General features: G+C 37.0%; 3 protein-coding genes across 4 annotated transcripts; 2 read left to right on the top strand and 1 right to left on the bottom strand.

The window, feature by feature from the left end:
• On the top strand, positions 922-15,244 carry LOC109837694 (probable 28S rRNA (cytosine(4447)-C(5))-methyltransferase). Of its 2 annotated transcripts, XM_020406025.1 has the most exons (19): positions 922-1,217; positions 1,306-1,378; positions 5,622-5,782; positions 6,616-6,679; positions 6,836-6,969; positions 7,058-7,141; positions 7,395-7,469; positions 7,563-7,634; positions 7,748-7,821; positions 8,530-8,582; positions 9,588-9,697; positions 11,158-11,226; positions 11,344-11,418; positions 12,948-13,040; positions 13,123-13,202; positions 13,274-13,373; positions 13,492-13,689; positions 13,807-14,066; positions 14,854-15,244. In XM_020406025.1, the coding sequence occupies exons 3-19, from the start codon at positions 5,627-5,629 to the stop codon at positions 14,891-14,893; spliced, it is 1,737 nt and encodes a 578-aa protein (XP_020261614.1). In that variant the 5' UTR covers positions 922-1,217; positions 1,306-1,378; positions 5,622-5,626; the 3' UTR covers positions 14,894-15,244. The 2 variants fall into 2 exon arrangements, with proteins under 2 accessions (XP_020261614.1, XP_020261615.1); XM_020406026.1 differs by lacking the exon at positions 11,344-11,418 and having other exon boundaries at positions 923-1,217.
• LOC109838898 (glutamic acid-rich protein-like) lies at positions 1,703-4,011 on the bottom strand. Its single transcript, XM_020407326.1, has 2 exons — positions 3,738-4,011; positions 1,703-1,815 (listed from the first exon to the last, which is right to left on the bottom strand). The coding sequence occupies exons 1-2, from the start codon at positions 4,009-4,011 to the stop codon at positions 1,703-1,705; spliced, it is 387 nt and encodes a 128-aa protein (XP_020262915.1).
• Positions 16,555-23,485, top strand: LOC109838897 (cell cycle checkpoint protein RAD17-like). Its single transcript, XM_020407325.1, has 7 exons — positions 16,555-16,740; positions 18,123-18,227; positions 18,348-18,741; positions 20,063-20,188; positions 20,750-20,963; positions 21,041-21,101; positions 22,826-23,485. The coding sequence occupies exons 1-7, from the start codon at positions 16,555-16,557 to the stop codon at positions 23,066-23,068; spliced, it is 1,329 nt and encodes a 442-aa protein (XP_020262914.1). The 3' UTR covers positions 23,069-23,485.

Raw genomic sequence — 26,756 nt, 5'->3', positions numbered from 1 at the left:
GACAGTGTGTAAGGGCGCGATTTGTGTATTGCAGAATGGAATATAATCGTGAGAATATGTATAACCGAACCAATACTAAAGAACATTAAATCATTAATCTAAGCGGAAAATAACATAAAGGAAAATCCGAAGTCAAATTTACACGAAACCCAACAAAGCTAACACCAGAAATAAACAATAATGAATATGGGTAGATTTATTTTCATCTGTGTATGATTTAGATAACCATCACTACCTACAGCTTGAGAAATCCCAGACAAATTTACTCAATGTTGATTCAACAAGCAAAGCTAACAAATTCATCAATCAGGTATATGTAAATTAAAATTCGCTCCAAATTATCTCTTCTAGTTTTCACGAGGGTCCCCTGCAGAATATTAATAATTTTAGCAATTCCTACCACTTAAAATAAGATCCGTTGGCCAAATAAATAAGAGAAAAAACAAAGAAAACACAAAAAGATAATAATTGTAAGATTATTTATTAGAGAACCAATACTATAGAATAATCTAAGCAAAAGATAACATAAAGAAACAATAATGACGTTCTTGCATAGCAACGGGGATGTGATTATGAAGAAATATTAATTAGATCTACCTTTTTGTTGTCGAGTGTATTTTTCATTGCAAATTATACGTTTTGCTTAAATTTTGTGAACGTAACAACATTTACATTTTAAACTGGAATTAAATAACACGGGGGACAAATAATTATTTTTAAATTTCACTAATGCAAGGACTTAGACGAATTTAGTGCAACCAAATTAGTTACAAGAAATTGTAAATCCTACTTCCTTTCACAACTAATATTCGATTAGTTTTTGCATTTTAGTCCTTGAACTTATTGCAAATTTACTTGTGTAAATTTTTATTTACGAATATGTCACCCCTATAAATAGGTAAGAGTGGGTTCTAAGCCTAGGGTTTTCACTTTTTCTCCTGTTTCAGCCTCCTCCTTCAGATCTGACTCCAAATAGACTCTCCTCTCTCTCCTCCTTCAGATCTGATTCCAAGTTGATTCTAGGGCTCGGGTTTTCGCTGTTCTCCCTCGAAGCTGGTCGTTCACTCGTCCCTCGAAGCTCGTCGTCCCTCGAATCTCGTCGCCGACTCCTCCCGTCGCCGACTCCTCCCTCGAAGCTCGTCATCCCTTGAAGCTCGTCGTCCCTCGAAGATCGTAGTTTACTCCTCCCTCGACTGTCCCTCTCGAGTCATCAAAATGTAAGTTGGTTGAAGCTTAAAGTTACCATTATTTTTGATTTTTAATTTATACTAATTGCTAAAGGTTACTTCTTTATGCCTTTTACAGATAATTTTGCACAAGATCTGATCTCATCCCTTGCGGATCTGTAATTTCAATCGGCTTCATTTAATCGTCAGAGGTGAACTCTCATCTTTCTTTACTACCTAATAATCCGGCTCAATGTTTTTCTCTGTGGCAAGTGACGTAAATCATTAGTGGTACCATTAGTTATCAATGATGCTCTGATGGTCATTTGATTTGCTCGACCTTAACAATAGGAGTCATTAGTATGCTTAAGTGACTGGGCAGTTAGGTAAGTGATATAAATCATTGTGTGCTAGTAGTATCTTTAGAAGTTCTGAACTTGAGAGAAGTTGTGTGCTTTGTATGATAAATAAAGCTACAACTTTGTCCTCAGATAACAAATATCACATTGATGAATGTGGATTTCGTGATTGGGCGGTTAGGTGCGCTTCAACTGAGTATTCCTTAAGAAAGTAATCGTATAAGCTGAAGGTACAATCGAAGTAAGCATTGGGATCTCATTTTGAAGATGTATCACCAAAGAAGAAGCACCTGAAAGGAAAATAAGAAATCTCAATGACAAAGAAACAGATGGGAGAAAATCGAAGAGACATTTATGAATTACTTATTAAAGATGTCACCCTGTAAAAATAAACTCAACTAATGGAGATCAGCTTCCACATAAAATCCATAAATTATGTCCTATGATAAAAAAAGAACTTATATAACCAGAGACAATGTCATCTGGGAAAGATTTGGAGCAAAAAACTCTCATTGGAGCTTGATGTTCAGGTATCCATTATTAGGGACCACTTTGTTAAAATTCGTCAACATCATTTAATGTTAAAAATCGTTCATGACCTATGATTTTATGATGGGAAATCAAGATATTTGGGTCTTGCTTCAGTGTGAAGATTAGTGTTTATATTCTATTTTGATTTTTATGCAATTGAAAACGATTTTTTTATAACATGATGCGTGTTGACTTATGTACTATTCGAGTTGAATTCGAATAGTAATGTGATACTGACCTACTGGGTAAGTTCGTAACTTGGTAATTGTTATATTGTTGTAGATTCCAAATATATTAATTTTCAAATATTTGGCGAATAGATATCGAATAGTTGATGGATAACTTGATATCAAAACCATGAAATATTGTTGATCGAATGTTCGCGAATAGTTACCGAACACGTACACAACTAAACGAAGTGAATTTGAATTCTGACTATTATTCTAGTCGAATTCGAACACGAATAGTGCTATTTGAGCCGAATTCGAATAAGACGCTATTTGTTCAGATTCGATTCGTTTCCACCCCTAGTAAAATTATATATCGGTATCAGAGTTCACGTGTCTCGGGCCCCACGAAATGAATTCTTTGTTATCTCACTTTTTCCCAAGTCAAATCAACGGTAACTTTCTTTTACTGCCTAGGGCCCAATCCATCCTGAAAAGTCTGGATTTGATTTTTTGATCTATTCATTTCGATGCACAGACGATCGAATAACCCCGAGCCCAGTCCTCATTATTGGGGTATTTAGGCTCACTGATTTTATTCGTTATTGTAAATGAACCCACAGTCCCATATAAGACTCACATATGAGAGTGAAATATCAGAAATTACGAAAGAAAAATGGTGCATTTAGCATTTATATTTTTTTCTTGATATAATTAGCATGTGCGTTAAGTATAAAGAAAATGTGTTTTAATATTATGAAATTGTTTTCATTTGACAATATATATAAATAAAAATAGTTGGTGAGAAAAATAATTTATTTAGAAAAATTGATTAATAATAGACACAAAATTTAATTGCAATTTGCATGTTCAAAATTATTTTCATAGAAGAACTAGATAGCCAACATACATTTGAGCATGATACAATGCTAGCATATGATAAATAACCAATAAATTCACAAATTAGAAATTGCACTTAGGGTTATTGCTTTCTTTGGCTTCCATAATGGACTTGTAGTAGATATAGATACCATTCTATTTCCTAGCAAGTTTGTAGCAAGACTCTTAATAATTAAATCCTTTTGGTTAATTTGATCTTTTACTTTCGTTACTATATAGAAACTTAAGTAATTTATACGTGGTCAGTTACTAAGTACTAAAATTGTTAAGTCAAAGAGCTAATATTTCATGCAATTCAAAATTGTCGAGCTTATTGTTGAATGTTGACAGGATAAGTTCTTCGCAGTTAGTTAATATGAAATGGACTAAACACACCTCTAACTTGATTTTATTGTTATGAATAAATTAGATCTAAACTTATCCCTTCATCTTCATAAAAATTACATATTATAAAATAATAATCCGTTGCACGTTGTGTGTGACAGCCTCCTCGAGCTCCACAAAATGTTTCCATACCGTATTTTTTAGGATGCCAATTCAACATAAAGATCACCAATTCAAACCTAGAATACCAATTCAACATAAAGATCACCAAAATGGGAGCGGATTGAGACCATCGCCGTTGTCCTTAAGAAAATCGTCGGTGAAAGCATCGCCATCGTCGGAAGAGGCATCGGATCCGGATCCATCGTCATCGGAAAAGGCGTCGGATCCTTCGTCATCGGAATCTGATGGCTGGCTTTGCTCTTCTTCGTCCTCGATATCTGATTCCTGCTCCTCTACTTCTTCTTCGATATGGAGGGGCTCTGGAGAGGGATCCTTCTTGTTCTTCTTCTTCAAATTAGGGTTTTGAGATTTGGATCCCTTTTGATTTTTCTTCGTAGCCATTTGGAGAAGCGAGAGAACGAAGAAAGAGGGCGCGTTACTGAGAGGAGAGAGATAAACCCTAGGGTTTATGGTCTTTTCGACGGTTCCGTGCTTCTTAACTCCAATAGGGTAACGGGTTACATCGGGTTGGATCTTTAACGGGTGCACATATGGTCCATTACAAACACGTGGATAATGACGCGAGAATTTTACGACCCATTTGAGAATCCGAAGCCAGGTAACTTATTGCATTTACATTTAACATTCACACAAAAAAATAAAAAAGAACTCTAAAAACTTGCAGGAAAGTAGGAAAATCACCTATCATATCCTCGTGTCGGTATCAGAGTTCACGTGTCCGGACCTTGTGTTTGAGAGTAGGAAAGTAGGAAAATCACCGCAAATAAAAGATAAAACTTGCAGGAAAGTAAACAATAAAGAACATACCAGATTTAATAAGGTTCGGCAACGTGCCTACGTCCTCGGGAGCCACACCACACAATTCTTTGATTAACTTGAAAAAAGATTACAAGCTCGCAAATTAGGGTTTAATCTCTCTGAGATTTCTCTGAAGAATCCTCTCAAAAACTCTCTTTTTGATGCACTACAAACCCTAAAAACGTTTAGGTATATATAGGATCCCAGATCAAAACAGAATCCTGAACAGATTTGGAAACAAGAAAACCCGACTCCGGTCGACCGGATCATGTTCCATGGTCGACTGGCCAGAGCGCCAACTTCCTACATGAGTTTGGTGCACGTTTGCGGTCGACCGGATCAGCTCTCGCGGTCGACCGGACAGAGTGAGGATTTCTTTTCAGTTTCCTGCAAGCGTCATGGTCGACCGGATCCACCTCGTCGGTCGATCAACCCGCGTCAATCCTGTTTTCTTCGTCTTTTTGATTCAACTTTGGGTCTACACACTTAGACTAACAAACGTAACTAATATCGCTAGGCATTAAAAAAAAACTCAAGATGAAATTGTAACGTAGAGTTTTTTTTACTTTTTTTTTGTGTGAATGTTAAATGTAAATGCAATAAGTTATCTGGCTTCGGATTCTCAAATGGGTCGTAAAATTCTCGCGTCATTATCCACGTGTTTGTAATGGACCATATGTGCACCCGTTAAAGATTCGACCCGATGTAACCCGTTACCTTATTGGAGTCAAGAAGCGCGGAACCGTCGAAAAGACCATAAACCCTAGGGTTTATCTCTCTCCTCTCAGTAACTCGTCCTCTTTCTTCGTTCTCTCGCTTCTCCAAATGGCTGCGAAGAAAAATCAAAAGGGATCCAAATCTCAAAACCCTAATTTGAAGAAGAACAAGAAGGATCCCTCTCCAGAGCCCCTCCATATCGAAGAAGAAGTAGAGGAGCAGGAATCAGATATCGAGGACGAAGAAGAGCAAAGCCAGCCATCAGATTCCGATGACGAAGGATCCGACGCCTTTTCCGATGACGATGGATCCGGATCCGATACCTCTTCCGACGATGGCGATGCTTTCACCGACGATTTTCTTAAGGACAACGGCGATGGTCTCAATCCGCTCCCATTTTGGTGATCTTTATGTTGAATTGATATTCTAGGTTTGAATCAGGGCTAAATTTAGTCTTCTTTATTGGATTTGTGTAGAGGAGATGGGGTACTCTGGGTCGGAATCGGATGAGAGCGATTTAGAGGTCAAGTCTCGAGCGATTGACGAGGACAAGGCGAAAGTGGAAGAGGAAGCGGAGGAGGAATTGAGGTTGAATATAAAGGAAGAGTTTGACGAGTTCAGATTGCCTACAGAAGAGGTAATCTTTTGTTAATTTCTTTCATGTTTTTTGTATTCTTAGTGCTCAGTGTTTGTTTGTGTTTCAAGTTCTGTTATTTTTTATTGCAATCTGTTTTAAGGGTGAAGTGTTTAGTTTTGAAGTTGTTAGATTAGTCTTTCATGCTAAAAGATAAGCCATTTTTTTCATCTATATATTAAGAAGCTGCTGTAGTCTTGTGCAAACAAACAAAAAATTGAAGTACAACATACATAAGGAACACGGTTCATTGAAATTATGTACTAAAGATGGTGATTATATTCCTTGACTATATCTTTTTTCTGTAGTAATGTTGGATACTGAATTTCTTGCAAGTTTATGAGTTTATTACCAAGTATTTGTTTGGTTATACTTATTTGTACAGTTGGAAGCTCAAATTGTTTTCATCTTTATGGGGAACTTAATGGGACAACAACCTGAAATTTAGGAAATTGAAAGAGTCTTGTGCACTTAACTATTCGATGTAGAATGCCCTTCAGTTGTTTTTTTTTCGTTCTGTCACTAAACTGTATCCTCTTTGTTTGAATATCAGTGTATCTTCTAGAAATTTGACAAAGAATTTTCAGAATTTTCAGAATTAAATCTATAAATTGAAAGTGATATTTGCTGATGAAGAAGGCAACTATTTACTGGTATTATATGGTAACAAGGTCAAACTTTGAAAAGACTATAATAATGGTAGTGTGAAAACATGTCCTGATTGATGTATCGTGCTTATAAACTTCCGAATAGGCCTCGTGACATTGGCATAAGAAATGACTTAGAAAAGTTTTTGGATGTTTTTTCCCACTGATTTGACTATTGTGACATGACAGGAACTCGAAGAAGAGGCACATCAACCTCCGAACCTCTCAAAACTCCAGCGCAGAATAAAAGAGAGTATGTACAAACGTCCTCAATACTTTGAGCTATTCTTGACATCTTTAAATCTCCTCCCCTAAAACATGAAAAGTTTGTTTGTTTTTGTTCTTTCTAAATCCTTAGTTCTTGTATAGAATTTGTTACTAATGGATATTATGGATTCCCTTCTATCAGTTGTTAATGTGCTCTCAAATTTCAAAAAATTGAGACATGATGGTGCTTCACAGAAGGATTACGTGGAGCAGCTAAAGGTGGACCTGGGTTCTTATTATGGCTACAATGATTTTCTCATTGGGGCTCTTGTTGAGGTATTGTTCAATATAGTGATTAGGTTTGTTCCAGATTCTTGCCGATATCAACTTTTTCCAACTTTGTCATCACCTGTATCTTTTCCAGATGTTTCCAGCTGCGGAGCTTGTTGAACTCCTGGAAGCTATGGAGAAGAGTCGACCTGAATGCTTGCGAACAAACACTTTAAAGGTACCAATAGCTATCTCAGTCATGTATTGTTGAGAACAGGTTAGGTTACGCTGATACCTATTTGATATGTTTTGCTTATTTCGTGTTTTAATCTGGCATTCACATCAATGTGCACATGCATTATTTCTGCTTAATAATTGCAATATATTCTAAATATTGCTGAATCTTTTCTAGATTATATGTGATCTCTTCTAGTAATCAAGGCTAGTGAATGTCTATCTGTCTTTTTGACTAATTTTGTTGTTGGTTATAGACTCGGAGAAGGGATCTGGCTGGCGTCCTGATAAATAGAGGAGTTAACCTTGATCCTATAGGCAAGTGGTCAAAGGTAAAAATTTTGACGCTTTCTTCAGTCTGATGTTGGTAATTGGTTTCAACTGTTGGAGGATATAACAGCACCTGTTTAAAATATAAATGACAGGTTGGGTTAGTGGTGTATGAGTCCCAAGTTCCTATTGGTGCAACCCCTGAGTATATGGCTGGGCATTACATGGTATTAAACTGTTATACATATTTTGTTATCACTTTTATCTAGTCAGTTGGGGGCTTTCTAGTTTGAATTCTTGTAATTTGCTTATTATTTTTTTATTTTATATCGATCTGCAGCTGCAAGGTGCAAGCTCTTTCATACCTGTGATGGCACTTGCTCCGCAGGAGAAGGAGCGGATTGTCGATATGGCGTAAGAATTTTCAGTCACATGCTTACTGTGCTTTTTTTAATTGATCCAGCAGATTCAAAGCATCTATTACCATTTACACTTCCATATTGGAAGTAAGAAGAGTTAAAAGAGTTAAATAAGTCATTATTTTAGAGGTCAAGTATCTAAATTCATATCGTTTTGGCTGTGTAAAGTTAGGTGGATATGATAGGTGCTTATTCCCACATTAGATGTGAAAGTTAAATTTCACTATTATAATCAAATAGTAGGTTGTAGATAAATAGAATATAAACTATTGCTCGATCACAGAAGACTATTGTCTTAGTGGTAAGAGTATCAAAACACATTTTCTCACTGTTGAAGGCCGTTATAGACTTGATTTTTATCACCGATCCATTTTCTGAAGTTTTGATCAATCTGCTGGTACCGATATCGGATACGAGTAGCCTGGTTTTTAAGCATGTTAGACATGGTTGAAGATCCTTGACGATAAATTTGAGTTGTGTAGGTGTTTGACATACACAAGACAACCCGATCCCTAGTGCTATACCCAAGCCAATTGGACGCCTACTCTAGATTAAAGGTGCAAGGATAAACCACCTTCTTGCCAGTCGTTGTCACTAACACTCACATTTGGACCATTTCTTTTTTAAAATACTTTTATCATATTATTGAAATTAATTGATATATTACTTGCATGCCACTCTAATATTATTTATGTTTCTATAGGTCTGCTCCAGGTGGAAAAACGACATATATCGCTGCTCTTATGAAAAATACTGGTATATTCATTTTGGCAAACTTGATTGCTTGCTCGTCTCCAAGTTATAATTCCGTTATGACAAAGATGTCCTGCTTTTGTTGATTATCTATTATCAGATTATTTTAGAAGTTATCACCTTATTCTTATTAATAGAGGTAAGGTGATTTAGGCATAGGGGTAAAAGGGCTTCTAAAGGGTTACTGACGATATTAATGAATATCTTTAATAGTCTGTTTTTTGTTTACACAATATTCTTCGAAGCATAAATTTATGAATAAATTTTATACAAGGTTTTAGGTATTTTAATAGATTTTATTAGAATTTTTTAGTTGTATTTTTTTGCTTTCAACTTAAATAATTCTTGAAAAATTTGGGATGCATATCTGTTTATGAATATGACAATTTATGTTATACATGTGCGTGCTCTATTGTTAAATATTGATTGATTATGCTAATGATTAGAGGAGCACAAACTTCAGAGCTATGTGGTGTTTCAATATAAGTCAATAGTTGCGTAAAGTCGTAAACAATAACATCACTTACTAATATTTCATACTGAGATAGTGGACACAACATAAATGCATTCGTATCTTTAAATCAAGTAGAATTGTGAACCTGTCATTCAATCCTTAGTCGTGGAGAAATCTCTGACATAGTTTCAACACATCTTAAATACTCTACGAAATTTAGATTGGATCAAAAGGAATATCAAACATACCCCTCAAGTATCCGATATGACCTGATACTAATACATCCTCGTCAAACGCAATGTAGCTTCACAACCTTCTTTTTTTCCTTACCTAATTCATATATTTTTCATATTGATTTTACATACAGGGTTCCAGTCGTTTTGTCTTCTACATAGTTCGTCTATTTATCAAAAGACAAGTTTTAATAATTCCCACAATCTCTCTGCAAATAAATATTGAAATTTTTTGTTGATAATCTTTCCTTAAGACTATTTTATTTATTTATCTTATTTCTTCAATGTTTAATATATTTTTTAACTTGTCTAATCGTGTAGGTATAATTTATGCAAATGAATTTAAGGAACCAAGGCTCAAGTCACTAACTGCAAATATTCATCGGATGGGCGTGACAAATACTGTAATATGCAACTATGATGGGAAGGAGGTGAGTTGCTAACTTGGTTATTAATTTTTCCTGGTTCTAGTGTTTGCTATTGGATTACTAAAATTCTAAACGTTGCTATACTAAACCATTGGACACACCACTTTAACTGAGCACTAAACTGATTGATATTGTTCTTCTGCTTTAATTATTGTTTATCTAATGTATGCAACTATTATGGCTGAAACATAGTCGAAGTTTGGGTTTCCATACTGTATTTTTTTAATGATCTTCAAAATGAATTCAAATTTTCTTCTGGGAGTTTGTATGCATTTCCCCATTAAAATATATTTATAATTGATTTGGTATAAGATTTTTAGTTTATCAACATTAATTACTCGATTAAAGAGATATTTCCCTTTGTGTAAAGAATTTGATTCTCAATATTTTTTAAAATTGTCTTTGGAAATTTTAATTATCTTGTATAGTATTTGAATTAGATCCTTAATTTCAATATTCACGTTAAATTTTCAGTTCAAGAACTATTATCTGCGACGGAGTGAGGGAAACCGAGTCTCTAAATCTACATATGTTTAAAATCTTGATAACAGATGCAAGAGCAATTGAAATGTCACATAATATGTGTGCACAGCATACAAATCATTGAATTAAGAGTAGACAAGTATTTTTAATTAAAAAATTAAATGTGTGAATACTCATTTGATTCCTTTAATATATGAACAAAAAAAAGGAAAGAAAAAAATTCCGTTAAATGATCTTCCAAATCTGATGTTATCGAGTAGATTAAATGCAGTACTATTTGATGATTTTTTTTTTCTTTTGAATGAAAACCTATTTGATAGTTATTGACTCAACTTGTACCCTGAGCAGCTATGCTGAGAGCATGAATCTCTGAGCCACCCCCTCTCTTATAAGTAGTGGATGCCATGTTTTCTCCTTAGATCTTTTGCTATTGGATTACCAAAAGCTTAGATAACTGTATTCCATCAATTTTTTTAAAAAAAGAAAAAAAAGAAAAAGGATTAGATAATTATAGGGGTAGTCAGTTCCTCCTATGAAGATCGATCTTGACTGTTGGCAAGTGAAATGTTCTCTCCTCTTGATGGCCATTTGTTCTTTTTTCTTTTGAAGGAAATGACACAATTTCGTATTTAAAGAATTTCTTTTTTTTTATGGATCCTATTCTTTTGACATCCGGACGCATTGTTTGCTTGTGATTGTTGGCAAAAATCATGAATATTTCTTGCCAGAAGTATATACTTGCTTGGGATTACCTTTTGGTTGCTGATTTCTATAAATGAATTGAGCTTTTAGTAACACAGGTTTCATCTATTAGCTAGTTGTGTTCTGTTTGGCTTGTATTTATCTGCATGCTTCTGCATCCATTTCTTATTATTCTGGTGCAGTTAATTGCTGGAAGTTTAGACTGGATGTAAGTGATATAGGTGTGACTAATTAAGAGTTCTGGCATTATTATTAACTCTTGTGTCTTATGCTTTCAGCTACCTAAAGTCCTGGGATTAAATTCTGTTGATAGAGTATTGCTGGATGCTCCCTGCAGTGGTACTGGGGTATGTTGAATATCTCAATTCAAATTTTCTCAGTTTGGTGTTTTTTAAATCTGTTTCTATATATCATCCATTATATTAGCCTAATGAGTTGTTCTGATTCTTTTTACTCTTTTCAAGACTATATGGAAAGATCAAAATGTTAAAACCTCAAAGACCCTTGAGGATTTACAGAACTGTGCTTTTGTTCAAAAGGTAATTTCTCTTTTATGAGCTGATGTAACGTTGTTGCATTTAAACTGTATAGTTCTTGAACCTTGGTGATGATGAGATTTTTTTCTTGTTTTACTCAATTTCATGAACTTGTTTACTGATAATATCTTGAAAACATGCTATAATCAAGGTTACTGATGGCATGTAGCGGCGAGGCACCGCTAAGACTATTTGGGGCTATAGCCGCAAAATAGTGGCAAAAAGCGCAAAGTCAAATAGTGGTCCAATTTAAATATGTATAAGTATTAAAAAAATAAAAATTAAAGAAAATTCTAAAAATCTACAAATGCATATTTGATGATTTATAGAGATCCTAAGCATGAAATAGATGTGTAACAATCACATAATATTAACAAAAGTACTGTACAGAATGAAAAACTGTACATGTTTATCAAAAAGACTGTTATTTGTCCCATTCTTTTAACTTTTAAGTCTCTAATAGACAAATTCTCAACAATAGAAAACCATTAATTAGTAGCAACATAATTGTATTAACCATTTGAAACTTGACATAAATATGAAGTCTCTAAGCATAGAGCGCTATTTGCCATTATTTCGCGCTTTCGAGCCCTTTGGCAAGTGAAAGCGCTCACGAACGCTATTGATTACTGCAATCAATGAAATTGTAGTGGTTGGCTCTGCTACCGCTATATGCGCTGCAATAGCGCCGCTATTGGCTGCTATTTGAAACAATGGCTATAATGGCTCTGCTACCGCTATATGCGCTGCAATAGCGCCGCTATTGGCTGCTATTTGAAACAATGGCTATAATCTCCTATTATGCGTGGAATTCTGCTTTAGGATTGTTGATTTGGTATTACTTTATGTTGTTTGTTTCATGCATAGTATGGACATAAAATTTTTGTGAAACTGACATATGGTAATAGGGATGTGGTTAGCTGTACTGTAATGTGCCATCATGACTATGTCATGCAAAGAGGGATTGATGTGATTCTTATCATTTCCTGTTTGTAAATCAGACATTGCATTGTCATGTATAGGTAGACAATTTAATATACTGAAGATTGCTAACATTGCACTGCATAGGTAACAAGGTTTTGTGAAGTGACTTCTTGTATTATGCCTCTTGGGATATCTGCTGTTACTCCGGGAATTTGTAACGTTTGACCACTGTAGAGCTCTAATTATTGTGCTCGGAATGTACTTGTTTTTTTATTCTTAACAGAGATCAGATAAAACTGTTGTCTGAAAAACACTTGTTCTCATTATTTACCCAAGCTTGTTGTGTTGTCTTCACCATCAGTTGAATCTTTTATTGGATTCCTCTTTATCTTTAATCATGATTGACTTCAGCAGCCAAAGTACCTTAGCTCTTTGTTGGACTCCCGTGAGTATTAAAACTGTCTGGTTATCACCATGGCCTTGATTTATTTCCATTTACTTGTATAATTTATTTTTGGGAAAATGAAGTTCCTACTTCCTACTCTCTTATACTTTAGGTAGATTACTATATTATTATTGTTTGAACGTGCAATGATGCCCCCTTGCAGCAACTTATTTTAGCAGCAATCGACTTGGTAGATGCTAATTCTAAATCTGGAGGATACATAGTTTACTCAACATGCTCCATGATGATCCCTGAGGTTTGTTTTTTGAGTTGGCATCTAAGGTGATATAACTTCAGTTCATGCGTAATCTTTGACCCTTTATATGTTTATATTCTAGAATGAGGCAATTATTGATTATGCTCTAAAGAAGAGAGATGTAAAGCTTGTGCCATGTGGTCTAGATTTTGGTCGCCCAGGGTATGTTAAATCTCAAACTTAGCTCTCTTAAGTCTTCCATAATTTTCTTACTTATTTTTTTGATTATCCAGGTTTATACGCTATAGAGAGCACCGATTCCATCCCTCCTTGGAAAAAACAAGGAGGTTTTATCCCCATGTAAATAACATGGATGGATTTTTTGTTGCTAAGGTGAACATTTGTTTGCAATTATGCAACAGATAATTTTTAAATTCCGTTTCTTTATTCAATATTTAGCTGAAAGTGAATAATGGTGATTGGTTATGCTTTCATGATTTGTGATCTACAGCTAAAGAAGATGAGCAATACCAAACCGGTGGTATCTGAACCTTCTAAACGAGCAGAAAAGACGGAGCAAGCAGAAGCTATTGATGACACTGTGGATGCTCAAACAAACATCCCAATTGTAAAAGTTAAAAAGATGGAACTCGAGAAAAAGGATGGCAGAAAGGAAAATATCAAGGGCGCCACAAAAGAGGAAGGGAAGGTATTGATGTGCTCTATCACAATTTGCATTTTTTTCTCTTTAAAAAATGCTGATATGTTGGTGGTTTTGGATCTAATTTGGCAAGTTATCATTATTATTATTTTAAATCTGTCACAGTTGGAGAAGCAAAGCAAATCAAAACAAGCAGGAACTAAGTCCTTTGTTCCACTGAAAAAGAGACAAGTGGCAGTCGTTGATGATGGTGAGAAGGGTGAAAGTATCACAAATGAGAAATTTAACAAGTATAAATTTTGGGAAAAACGTAAGAAATTGAAGAATAATGCGACTAAGAAGAATGGGAAAGTGATACCTTCATCAACAGTCAGAACGAAGAAGAAAAGGAAGTTACCTTCAAAGGAGGAAATTTCACAAGCTAGGTGAGGCCTTTGGTTCTCTCTCATTTCGTCATGAATGAAGTTACCCATATTATATATTATTTTGTATAGCTTTTACATGAGGGGAGGGGAAAAGGGAAGGGGAGAGAATATGAAGGTTATAATTTATAAAGCTAACCATCCCAAAACTACGTTTGTTTACAACTTTTAATTAGCGAGAGGGAGGGGATATCTAAAAGGAACTAAAATTTCTCTCTTCTTGACCCTCCCAAATGGAAAAATTTGGAGGGAAGGATTGAATTTTACGTGAAGGGAAGGTAAAGTGGTAATGTAGTTACCCTTCCCTTCTCATTCTCTACTCTAAACACAAATTTATAGTATACCCTCCCTTCCCCTAGTTGTTTATCCAAACACAATGAGTTCTAATACATACCCTTCCCTCTCTGTCCCTTCCTTTTGGGTTAACTTCAAGCTTTCCGCTCCCTACCCTCATTTGTATCCAAATTCAGAATCCTCTGTGAAATTATTCTTACAACTAATGGGTTGGCATTAGCTCATAATTCCAAAAGAAGACATCTTTCTTCTGCCGGAATTACTACACTGGGTAGGTTTTACTTTTTTTTTTGCAGTCAAATGTCCCATCCAGTTATTTACTTGAGTTGTACACTGTAATTTCCTTCAATTTATATGGTAATAATGACCTTGCTGCATCAGTTCTATGCATATGTAGGTTTAAGAATACTGCAGTAGCAAGATAAAATGTTTGTTTGGATTTAATTTGTGAGATTTTTGTAACGTAACACAGAATTTTCACTCTGATTTCTGGTAGGGAAGAGAAAAGGAAAGCCTTGAAGAAGAGAAAGATTTGAGCAGCAGTATAAAGTAAGGATTCATCCTAGGGCTATTGCAAGTGCTCGATGATCAACTGCTGCTCAATTTGCAGTCTGTCAGCCGAATGCTTGGACCTGCAGATTGCTGCAGTAGGATGAATGTATTCTTTCACAGTGGTGATTAATGCGCCTGTTGCAATTTTGGTCGTGGTTAGTATTATTTGTAACACTATAATCATGTAATGCTGGAAGGACGATTCTTAAAGTTTCTGATTCTTTGTTTGCACTTACTAATGTAATGCTGAAAAGATGATTCTTTAAGCTTGTCATCTTCGTTTTCTTGTCGAGACGAAGAAATGAGGGAAGGAAAGCAAGAGGTTGCTTAGGTTAGTATTGTTGTTTTTTGTTAGTTTTATTTGGTTTCGCATGCCTTTACGCATTTGAGATGCGACCATCTCTCAGTGCGCTAAGTGGCCCGTTCTCTCTATGTATGGTCGTACGCATATTCGCTTGGAGTGTATTTTTCTTCAACTCTAGTAATTGTTAGTCTAAATTTTTAGGGCTATTTGCATATATGTCTCTTAAATCATGTGTATTTGGAAAACTGCTACTCGAATCTCAGTATTTGCAAAATCACCCCTCAAATCATCAATCTTGGAAAAAAAATACTTGTAAATTGGTCAATCATTAACTTTGATAGGCTAATTTGTAATCAACAAAATATTCAAAATTGTATTCACGAGGTTGATGTTCTGTTAATTTTAGGGGCATTTTTTAAAAGTCGACGATATGATGTTGTAAGGGGTGTATATGCAAATCACCCAAATTTCTTTTATTATAAGAGAAAAGAAAGTCTTGCTAGTGCTCAAGAGAAATGATAACGGGTGGAGTTAACGGGGCCCAAGCGTTACAAAACATGGCTGTCAAAATTTTTCCAAATCAAGCCCAATACTTTCATATGGACCGAAATTTAACCCGTCTGTATCTTGATAGGCTGATCTGTTCAATGACCAAAACACCCCTCGAGATGCCATCCTTCCCTTGAAAGCCTTTCCCCATTTAAAACCCCCGCCAACAATTCCCCCCCTTCCTTTTCCCTTCCCTTCCAAAAGCCAATATAATCAGGGCCTGTTCGGTTGTTTTCCGAAAAAAACAAGAAATGAAAATGTCACATTTCATTTGATATCATGACATTTCAAGAGTTTTCCCACATTTCATTTTTTGTGTTCGTTTCGCAAAAAAATCACCCTTGAAACCGCCAAGTCACATAAAGAGACAAAAAAATCCGCAATAGTAACAGTGCATGTGTTTTCTATTTCTTGTGTTCGTTTGAAAAAAAAAAGAAAGAGAAATGGAAACATTTAAATAATCTGTTTAATTCTCATTCATTGTTCCAACAATGCTTTTAAATATTAAAAATTCATTGAATTGACATTTCCAAGTGTTTTCAAAGGTTTTTGTTGTGAAAACACATTTCTTAAAAATGTGATGTGGCATCATTTCTCTAAATTTTAAAACGAACCGAACTGAAAAAATGGAAAACCTTTGAAACCAAAAACCTATGTGACACATGGGGTTTTCTTGAAATGTGAGGTGGCGGGTGTTTTCTCATTTTTTTTGAGCAAACCGAACAGGCCCTCAATCAAATCCTCACCTCCGACGCCCTAAAAGATCCTCCAAGAACAGGAGGAGGAAAAAAAATGGGTAAGAAGAGGACTTTGATCGTCCTCTCGTCCTCAGACGAGGACGAAAAGGGTAGAAGACCTGGGTCGTCTTCAAGGCCGAGGTCGGTGGCATCGTCGAAGAGCTCCCGCAGAGGAGGGAGCTCCAGGAAGCTCAACGTCGGCCGATCTAGGGCTCGTTCTTGCAGTCAATTTGAAGAAGCGGTACTCCAACTCCCAAACTCTTGTTTGCTTTATTTTTCGCTCCATTGTAGATTGATAAACCCTAAAGGAAGAATTTTTATTCAATTCAGAAGTTGAAGTCATGTGGTGTTAGTGTCTGAGCTGAACTTTTAGTTAGGGATAGTGTGTCGAACCGTAAGGGGAAAGGTTGAGATGGTTTAAGTTTCGAGGACGGAGCTTAATGAAACATGATATTTGAATAGACAGTTTATGGATGAATAGGGGTACCCTATAAAGAGATTCGTATGCAATGCCTGTTGTGCGCAGCGGAAATTTCGGCAGCACCTCCGGTGCGCAAGGTGCACAATAAGAGATTAGATCACAATGAAATTATCGTTTCTCAAAGGAAACAAGAACCAAAAGCCAGATATCTTATCAAAGTGAGATATCAGCTCTTCCTCTCGTTAGCTCTAGGACTGCGCGTCGAGGGAACCTACAAGCTATTACAAATCACGACAAGAACACAAATTTTACGTGGTTCGGTAAATTGCCTACGTCCACGGGGCAAGGAGGGGGGAGATCTACTATTAGAGGGAGAGATACAACTAGGGTTTAGAATATCTTAAATCTAAACTCTCACACAAACTCTCAGATCCCTCACATAAAAGCTCTCTCAAAGAGATGCACAAATCAAAGAACAACTACAGCCGCATTCCTTGAGCCTCTGACTTCCGTGCCGCTCAAAATCAGCCGCAGCCGCCCCTTGCTTTTCACCTTTGCCAGCGCTGTCCTTTGCACCCAGCGCCTGCCTATTCCCCCTCTCAATCTTACACAAAACCCTAGGAAGTATTCGCAAGATATATATATGGTTGCAGGAGAACGAAATCTCGTTCAAATCTTGGTCACGTGTGTACCCCACATCAAAAGCAATTCGTGGACGATATCCATATCCACGAAATCACGTGACCATGAATAAAACTCAACACCAACATCATGAATAAAACTTCACATGGGTAGGTGGACCCCACATCCGTTTTTATCCAACAATTCTCCACCTCGGCGAAGTTTTTTCAAAACTGAGCCGATACCAAAGCAACCAAATATCCCACTTGTTGTGTACAGTACGTCATGACAACAGACTCATGACAACGGATTCCATCCACAATAAGTCGAGACCCAAACGGAAGTGCGAACACTCACCCAAAACAACAGTGTTTACTCACCAAATCGAACTGAGCCTACACCGACTACACCAAATGCCTCATTTGCTGAGACCCAAATGGGAGTGCGAACACTCACCCTAAATGTCGATGTCGCTCACCAAATCGGCTGCATCATAAAGACTGCCTATGTATCCTCTTGCCCAAGGAATCAAGCCTTCACGTAGTTCATCCAAATGACCGCTAACGACCTCAATCCAATAGAAGAGTTTGCAACCCTTCTCCAACATCACGATCAAGTCTGTTGAGAGTTCGTCAAATTTTTTGGAAGAACTTCAATCATCTCTTGAGAAAGCTGGGGCCCATAAGGTGACACCTCTTACATAGCAAATGCAGGCAAACTCAACTATCACACACTGGCATTGGTGTGAAATAGTGTCTAGTTTTATATGTTCATAGCAAATAAACTACATGAATAATTTCTTTCAGGTAGTTTTTAATCCGCTTACCGTAAATTCTATAAAGAAAACTCTTTTTAGAATATGCGAGGAAGAGAAGTGTGATGTGACTGGAAACTGGATAGATCATATAGCACGAACTAGTGGAGGTGACATCAGACATGCAATAACGTCTTTGCAATACTTCTGTTTAAGACCTACAGATGGTTTTTCCTTAGCAACATCGACTCTGCCAGCAATACAATCTAAGACAAGCGTATACAAGCATAATTCAGTATCATCTCCAAGTCTTGCAGGCACGGAGGACCTAGATGCCCCACCATTCTTGCCTTTTGGATTTGGACGAGATGAAACAATAAACCTGTTTCATGCCCTGGGGAAGTTTCTGCACAACAAGAGAGAAACTGATGATTCATGTGCACTTGGTATGTGAATTTACTATTTATTATTAATAAGTAAAAGTGCCATCTGATTAAAACTATGTTGCATGGGTACTTCTATTTGGAGCCGTACCCGTGTTCTATCCGTACCCAACACCGAAACTTCAGTGGATGGTCCTCACTCCTTAGATAATTGCATAAACTTTTTTAAATGTGCACTCAATTATAAAATACATGTTTTAAGTTATAACACTCGGCATATACTTCTTGGACATATATCTTACACTTCACGTGCAATTCCTGAAACCCATTGGACATAAGTTGGGTTCATGTCAGCCTGTACCCTGTTCAGAACTACGATTATATAGGGTTTTTTGGACATCAAGTAAAAAAACAAGTAATTTTCGAATTTATAGACCTACAGTTTAAAAGAAACATATAAATGTCTCAGGAATTTTAATTCATAGCACGTGAAATGAAAAAAAAAGTAATGATCTTATGTAAATTATTATTATATATGCATGTATGTGTAGCCATGTCCTCGTACTGCACCTTTTACAAATTTTCCATGTCCCGCACCCATACCTGTATTCATACCTGTGTAACTTAGGATGAGAATCTTCTAGTACTTAATCATTAAAACTATTAGTTGTCTGTAGCTAACATGTTGCCTGTGCATCCTCCGTAGATTTTCAGGATTTATAATTTCAATTGTATTTTGTTGATGTTTTAGTGTGTGTGTGTATATATATATATTCTGTGAACATTCTTTTTTAATCATAAATACTAAGGTTTTAAATATCGGATATCAGGAAAATATCGGATGGCCAAAATTCATATCGGATTGCGGATATCGGGGAAATATCGGGGATATGTGATAAATATCGGAATGCCATAATGAATGTTTGCATACATAGTATAATGCATTAAAATTAAAATATAATCTCAACATATGTAATAAAATTTAAGCATACAAAATATGAATAATATATGTTTAGGATCACTAATCAACCTTCTAAAAAAATAAAAGTTCAAAGCAGCGTTGCAACATTCGATCTGCTTTTTTTAGGGCAAAATGTCATTTGATATAATGGGAAAATCTTGATATATCGCCTAAAAATTCCAAACACAGTATATTATTTTTCAACAAGCTATATAAAAAGATATATTGGTCCACATATTAGCTAATATATCGGTCATATTGGGATTTATCACTCAAAATAGCCAAAAAGTGGTAAAGGATATTTAAAGACCATATCGGTTGCGGCAAGCCCTGTAAAAGGATATATCGGGGGATATATCAGGCCATGTCGGGGATATTTAAAACAATGATAAATACTGATAGCAATCTGATTACATGCTGCAGAACAGCATTCACTTGTTCTTCAGGAGAAATTATCAAGAAGCCCTCTTAAGATGGATGCTCCGGAGGTAGTTCTTTCTCAGGCTCATGGGCAAGCAAGGAAGGTTGCTGATTTTCTACATGAAAATGGTGCGACATTCAACCATTCTCTTTATTCCAGATATTTGAGACCTTTTGAGTTCTATATATTTTCATGGCATTAGGATGTTCCCTATATTAGGAAAGTTACAGACCGGAGTAATTTGGGTTGGTAATTTTATAATGCTCCTACATGCTTGTTTTATTTTGCTGTTTGCTGCTAAATTTTGTTCCAGTAAATACAAATACTCAGTAAATGTTTTCTTTGTTAGCATCTCAAAGGTCATACAGATTGATAAATCTGATACAGAAAATTCTGCTAAGAATTTCTCATTTTTTTGGTTGGTGATACAAAAATAAGACCAGGTTTACTTTTGATTGTCAGATGTGCAAACCATGGCTCTCTGATTTTGCAGTAAAAGCGTCTCTCTGATTTATTTGTAATGCAAAAAAACATTAAACGCGTAAAATGATATTGGATTTTCGTTTTAATTATTGACTTATTTGCATCACTTTGGTTGCTCATGAAATTGATGACAGTGAATTTGCTCATGCCACATGATCTTAAGTATGTTTATTGATGTAACAGGAGTCCTTTTTAAACTTCTGCAGTTCTTGATTTTATAAGCGGTGAAGCTATTGATGATGCGTGGCTTGTGACTTCTTATCTATGTGATGCTGATTTACTACTTGATAATGCTTCACATCCAACAAGGTTCCACATGATGTCCGAGATTTATGAATCAGAAAATCTAGCACAAGTAGTAGCTGCATCAGTTGCAACACGTGGGGTGTTATTCGGAAATTCACACCCTTCACCTTCAAGGCATCAATATTTATGTAACTATATGTTTGTGCAGCAGCATTTGCCTCTCCTAACATAATTCTTGACTGATGTTGCAGGTGGCACACTATTCGTAGTCCGAGGCTTTGGCAAATTGAGCAGTTATCATGGCATAATAAGGTGGACCTTTATTATATGAAGTATTTTTCTATTGACTTAGAATATTTATCTATTTTAAACCAAACTCTTGCATATTACAATTGGTTGCCATTTTAGAGTTCATACAGGACATGATAAAGACAGATTTTTATATCACTTCATCATGCTGAGTTTTCTTTGAATATAATTGCTTCTATTAATGCTTTCAACATATTAGCGCACAATAAGGAATTAACAGTTGAAAAGAACTGTGTGAATCTATTATTTTATCTATAGTATGTCTATCTGTATGCACCTTCTTTCACATTTTAAATATCAAAGCGAGACAGTTTTAGGAGTGAGATGAAGTAGTTGGAAGGAACAGAGATGGTAACTAGGAGAAGAGGTTCTAAATTCCTATTCCGATTTGAAATTCAAGGGGAAAGCTAGAAAGATGCGAGGAAGATGGTTGCATTTTCCTACAAAGAGATAAGGTGATAGATTTGAGGGAAAAAAAAACTTATTGCAACAAATTAATTTTATAATAGACCTCTCGAAGGGAACTAAGTACAATAATTGTTCGATATGATATGACTTCTTCTCCTACTTCTCTGAGATAAGTGAGATACTTCTATGTCTCATCGCACATACAAGGGCATGATGATTGGTAATACAAATTGTATAGCAGATGTCAGATACGCAAGGTTACATGTCAACAGATGTCGAGCAGATGACTTAGTCCAATTACGACTTGATAGTTTGTGGAAGAAAAATGAACTAACGTGCTCACTTTTTGGTGTGGATCATCAAAACTTCACTCATTTCTTCCTTTCTCAATGTAGATCCATTTATTTTATCTTTCTTTTTGGATGAAACGACAACCAGAAAGTGCAGTCTTACCTATTAACTTGGTGACACTTTTAAGATTTGTAGTTTTGAGTTTTGCACTTCCTTGAATCTTAACTCACGCTAGATTTGTTCCTTGAGTTGGATCCTGAATTTGTGTTTGATTTGTTGAATTGCAGTGGAATTAATTTCACATACACCCCTGTAGTGTTGCTGCTTTGAACTCACTAACCCTATAGTTTCATTTTGGCTGATAGAACCCCCTGGGTGAATTTTATTTAACTCTTTTACCTCAGATGACTAATTTCACCGAGGAACAATATCTGCCAAAATTCATCCAAGGTAAAAGAGTCAAATAAATTTAACCCAGGCCTATCTGCCAAACTACAGGGATAGGTAAGGTCAAAGCAGCGATACTAGAGGGGGTCTTCATGCAATTAACTCCTTATTAACCTTTATTTAATGCTGAACTGATGTTTCTTTCTTGTCACCCTCTTATTTTGTTTGAACTCTTCCTTGGTTTCTTCTTATAGCTGTGGAAAGAGTACCGGAAATCATTCTGTAGTTATAAACGTGAGCCGAAAAATCTTATGTCTAGTATGAAGTTTTTCGCTCAGGAAGTCAGGGTTTTTCTTAAGTCATAAAATTTGCACTCACAAATGATAATTATTCTGCGATATAAATTAGAAATGCAAGATGCATCTTCTGAGTTGATGGTGTAATGCAGTAATTAACCGTTTATGCCTTTCCAACCTCAAAATTTTCTCATCCTATTGTTTGTAGTCACAAATGGTGATCATTATGCCTTTAATAAAAGTAAAACTGCGTGATGCATCTTCTGAGTTGATGGTATAATGCAGTGATTAACATTTATTACTTTGCAATCTCTAATTTTTCTCTTCATGGTGTTGGATTTGCAGAATCAGATGGCATCTGAGAGATTTATGGACTCAAATCCCTGCAATTTATACCATTCATCTCACGTCACCATGGAATATGGATCCACAATGAAATGGCTGAGATCAAAAAATTTTGAAGTCCCCCACACCTGCCAGAAAGATATCTCACGGAATGACAATGGGGTGTTTGATTTTGACTGGATGGATCAAGAAAAGGATGAAACTTCGGAAGAAATTGAAGAGGAAGAAATTGAAGACTGGTAGGCTTGATTCAGTTTGCAAATTGGTCTGATTAAAGAATATTAAAGCTACGACTGAGGCTTACCTTTTGACATCCTGCATCTAAGGCCTGGCTATATTCTTGGCTTGGTTGTGGTGCTACTCCAAGAAGACACTGCTTCTATATATTGTAAGTAGATTTGTATATCATTAAGGTTAGTTTCTTTGACGAACCTTTCTAAATCCGCGAATGGTGAACTTTTCAAACTTATAACCCAGAGCCTGATGTTTTCCTGAAATCCTGTATATATTGGTCGGAATGAAGAAAATTAGGAGGAAAAGGGGGAATGGGGAAAAAAGGCAGATAGTATGCTTCTTATTTTGATATATTTACGCTGTATAGGCATTGAAATCATTTTCGTTGATTTCTCTTCACAATGAGCAGCACGTTTACAACGTTCATTATAGTAGTAGTAAATGTTCTTCAGATTCTTCTGACTTCTTTCACTTTTTGTCACATGAGAGATTTGAGGTCTTGGATACCATTTAATCCTTTTATCCTGCTGCATATATGCTTTTCTGTTTCAACTCTCCCATTCCTCTCTTATATAATCAAGTTTTCGGAAGAATTTCTTTTATACAAACGATTGAAGATTGTATTTTCCAAGTACAGTACATCAGATAGCTTCTATTTATATTAGCATTGACTCTCCTTCTCTTCATTTTATTCAACTTAATTTTGAGTTGGTTCCACTGCCTGAGTACCGTTTTCCTTGAATTAAAACTGCTTGGAAATCAAAGTTTGCTTCTCCTGAGCATTGAATGCTTCTTGATATTTGCACACAGTGGATCTTCATGGTTGGTTTACAGAAAGAACTCTACACGTTTTTTTTTTCTTTTTTTCTTTTTGTGATTTTAGTTCTAATTTCTATTCTTGCTTTATACATCAATAGCTTGTTATCTTAGGGGCTATTTGGTTATTTCCTAAAAAACCAAAAAATAGAAATGCAAACAAAGAAAATTCAAAAAAGTACATTCACACATGTCATCCCTAAAACTCACCCACACATCTAATAAATATTATTTACTCAAAACTTACGCATCACATCTAAAAAATATTATTTTCATCGCATAACTCATCCATCACATCCACACACATCTAATAAAATATGTTTTCATCCCACAATGTATCCTTAACTCTTCTCATCTCATATTTAAAAATACCTCAGCATTACCAATAAGTTGTGACAACTATCTCATCTATTAGACATTTTATTTCTTGTTTTCCTCCAAAAGCTAGGAAAACATTCCTAATGTGTGTCACATCATCCAATAATATACATGACAACTCATCTTCATCTCAGCTCATATATTTTCTTATTTTAGAATAATCAAGCGAAAGAAAACCAACCATTATAAGATAATAATTTCTATAATTTATTTACATTATTTTATCCGTCAACCAAACAACATCAAAACAAGTTTTCTTAAAATCACTCACATCATCCTATAATAAAGGTGACAACTCATTCTTCACTTCTTTGATTTCCTTCTTTTTAGCGAACAAACACTCGCCAAAATAATTCTTGGAGCCGTTGTGATACCATAGCCGTTTTTACCGTTTTCCTTTTTTTTTTCAAAAAAAAAAAAAACAATGAAATCGTTTGGCACGCGGGTATTTTTTTGACTTGACCCTTTACAAATCCAAAACATTAAACACTTTTCTCAAAAACACCATAATCATGTGTTTTGCAGATTTCCGTTTTTCATCTAACGTGTCGTCTGCTCGGCTTTGGCTCGGCCCGCCGGCCGCCGCAATCCTGCCGCCCGCCCGTCGCTGCCCGCCGCTCGTCTGCCGCGCAGCGCACCGATGCCGCCGCAGGGAGCGCGGGGCCGCCTCCCGCTGCACTACTCGCCTCCCGCGCGCCGTCGATTCAGTACCGCCGCGGCTCGCCGTTCCACGTCGCCACCACATCGCCGCCGCGGGTAGCCGGCACCCGCCGCCGCGCCGTTGCGCGCCGGCTCGGCTCGCCACGCCAGCCCGTCGCCGCCTGCCCGCCTCCTGGTCGGCGACAGTCGCCGCCGGCCAGCCCGCCCGCCCGTGCCGTACTCTCGTCCGGTCGCCGCGCCAGCGCCCCCGCCGTCTGGCCGCTAGCCGCTGCCGCGACCGCCCACCGGCCGTCGCGCCACGCCCGCAGATCGCCTAACCGGCCGTCGCCGTCAGCCATCCGCCGCCCACGCGACCGCCACCGACCGACTCGTCCGTCGGCCGCCCGCATCGGCCTACCGGCCGTCGCCCATCAGCCAGCCGCCGCCGCGACCGCCCACCGGCCGTCGGCCCGTCAGCCAGCCGCCGCCCGCGACCGCCCCACCCGCGCTGTCGTCGGTCGCTCGTTAGCCGACCGCCGCCGCAGCTCGCCGCCTGGGCCACCGCGCCGCCCGACCGCCACGACCGCCACTGCCCTCCGGCCCGCCACCCCCCCGCTCGCCACCTGTCGGCTGTGCCGCCGACACCCGTTCGTCACCGCTGCTATATAAAAGTAACTAACCAATGGTGTTTTCAAAACACTTTGAAAAGAAACACCTGCATGGTTGTTTTTGTAAAAAAACACTGACAAAAAATCGCCTTGATATCCAAACACACCTGATTTAATAGTTTTCCATTTCTTTGATTTTCAATTTTTTTAGGCAAACAAACAGGCCCTTAGAGTAATACATGAGATCTTGCGGATTCTGCTATGATGGCTCTCTCTCTTATACTTTGAACTAAAGTTCCAAATACATCAATACATCCCAGACATAATATAATAATCAAAACCGGAAAAATGTCAATTTTTTTTTCACTCTTATTCATTCCAAAATTTTAGAATATGAAACGATAATCCAATTATTTATGCCTGACAGCAGAGAACCGTCCTCATTATTTCCACTAAATCTCATAGGTAAAATACTAAGCTGGAGGCTACAATCAAATAAATATTTCGAATTCCCTTCTAAAATTATATATCTCCAATATTTTTCAGCAAGTTGGTCGACGAGAACCTGATTTGCTTTCTCTGTGGGGTGGAAACTATTGTGCGCAGCGGAAATTTCGACAGAGTTTCTGGTGCACAATAAGAGAGAATGATCTAATAAGAATTCCCGTCTCACCAAGGAAACAAGAATTTGAAGCGAATATCTCAACAAAGTGAGATATCAGCTCTTCCTCTCATCAGTTCTAGGACTGACTTGTCGAGGGATCATAAAAAACTATTACAATGACCACAAACACAAACAAATTAATTTTACGTGGTTCGGCAAACTGCCTACGTCCACGGGGCAAGGAAGGGGGGATCTACTATTAGAGAAAAATAATACAAATGGGTTTATAACTCTTACAAATTAAAACCCTCAAATAGGCTCATTGCTTTTCTTTTCAAGAAAATGTCAGCCTTCAAATAATTTTTCTCTCTTCACGAAGCCCTCTGCAGCCGCCGCTAATTTTTCACACGAAACCGCAACCCCTTGATTGACCCTCTGTCCGTGCTCACAAAATCAATCGCTGCTTCTTTTTCTCCCCTCTGGCTTCACACGCGCTCCCTTGCACTGCGTCCAAATCACCCGCCTGCAATTTTTGCCCCCTCACTTCGTTCAAACCTTCACGAAACCCTAGAAGGGTTTTTATAAGGCTCTGATGCAACTTCATGGGCCATCAAGCATGCGGAAACGAAACGCGGAAACGAAACCGCGTTGC

The sequence above is a fragment of the Asparagus officinalis genome, chromosome 4 (assembly GCF_001876935.1).
Source record: "Asparagus officinalis chromosome 4, Aspof.V1, whole genome shotgun sequence".
Taxonomy (NCBI): domain Eukaryota; kingdom Viridiplantae; phylum Streptophyta; class Magnoliopsida; order Asparagales; family Asparagaceae; genus Asparagus; species Asparagus officinalis.
Note: the sequence above shows the minus strand (reverse complement) of the source record. Positions and strands in the feature narration are given on the sequence as shown.

Bases quoted from the DNA above. Each gene is read 5' to 3' on its own strand.
- LOC109838898 (XM_020407326.1), bottom strand. From the start codon at position 4,011: ATGGCTACGAAGAAAAATCAAAAGGGATCCAAATCTCAAAACCCTAAT. The intron at 1,816-3,737 runs GTCTCAATCCGC...TTTTCCTTTCAG, and splicing joins TCTTAAGGACAACGGCGATG to GTGCTTCTTCTTTGGTGATA.
- LOC109837694 (XM_020406025.1), top strand. From the start codon at position 5,627: ATGGGGTACTCTGGGTCGGAATCGGATGAGAGCGATTTAGAGGTCAAG. The intron at 7,142-7,394 runs GTACCAATAGCT...TGTTGGTTATAG, and splicing joins TGCGAACAAACACTTTAAAG to ACTCGGAGAAGGGATCTGGC. The intron at 11,419-12,947 runs GTAATTTCTCTT...GCCCCCTTGCAG, and splicing joins ACTGTGCTTTTGTTCAAAAG to CAACTTATTTTAGCAGCAAT.
- LOC109838897 (XM_020407325.1), top strand. From the start codon at position 16,555: ATGGGTAAGAAGAGGACTTTGATCGTCCTCTCGTCCTCAGACGAGGAC. The intron at 20,964-21,040 runs GCATCAATATTT...CTGATGTTGCAG, and splicing joins TCACACCCTTCACCTTCAAG to GTGGCACACTATTCGTAGTC. The intron at 21,102-22,825 runs GTGGACCTTTAT...TTGGATTTGCAG, and splicing joins AGTTATCATGGCATAATAAG to AATCAGATGGCATCTGAGAG.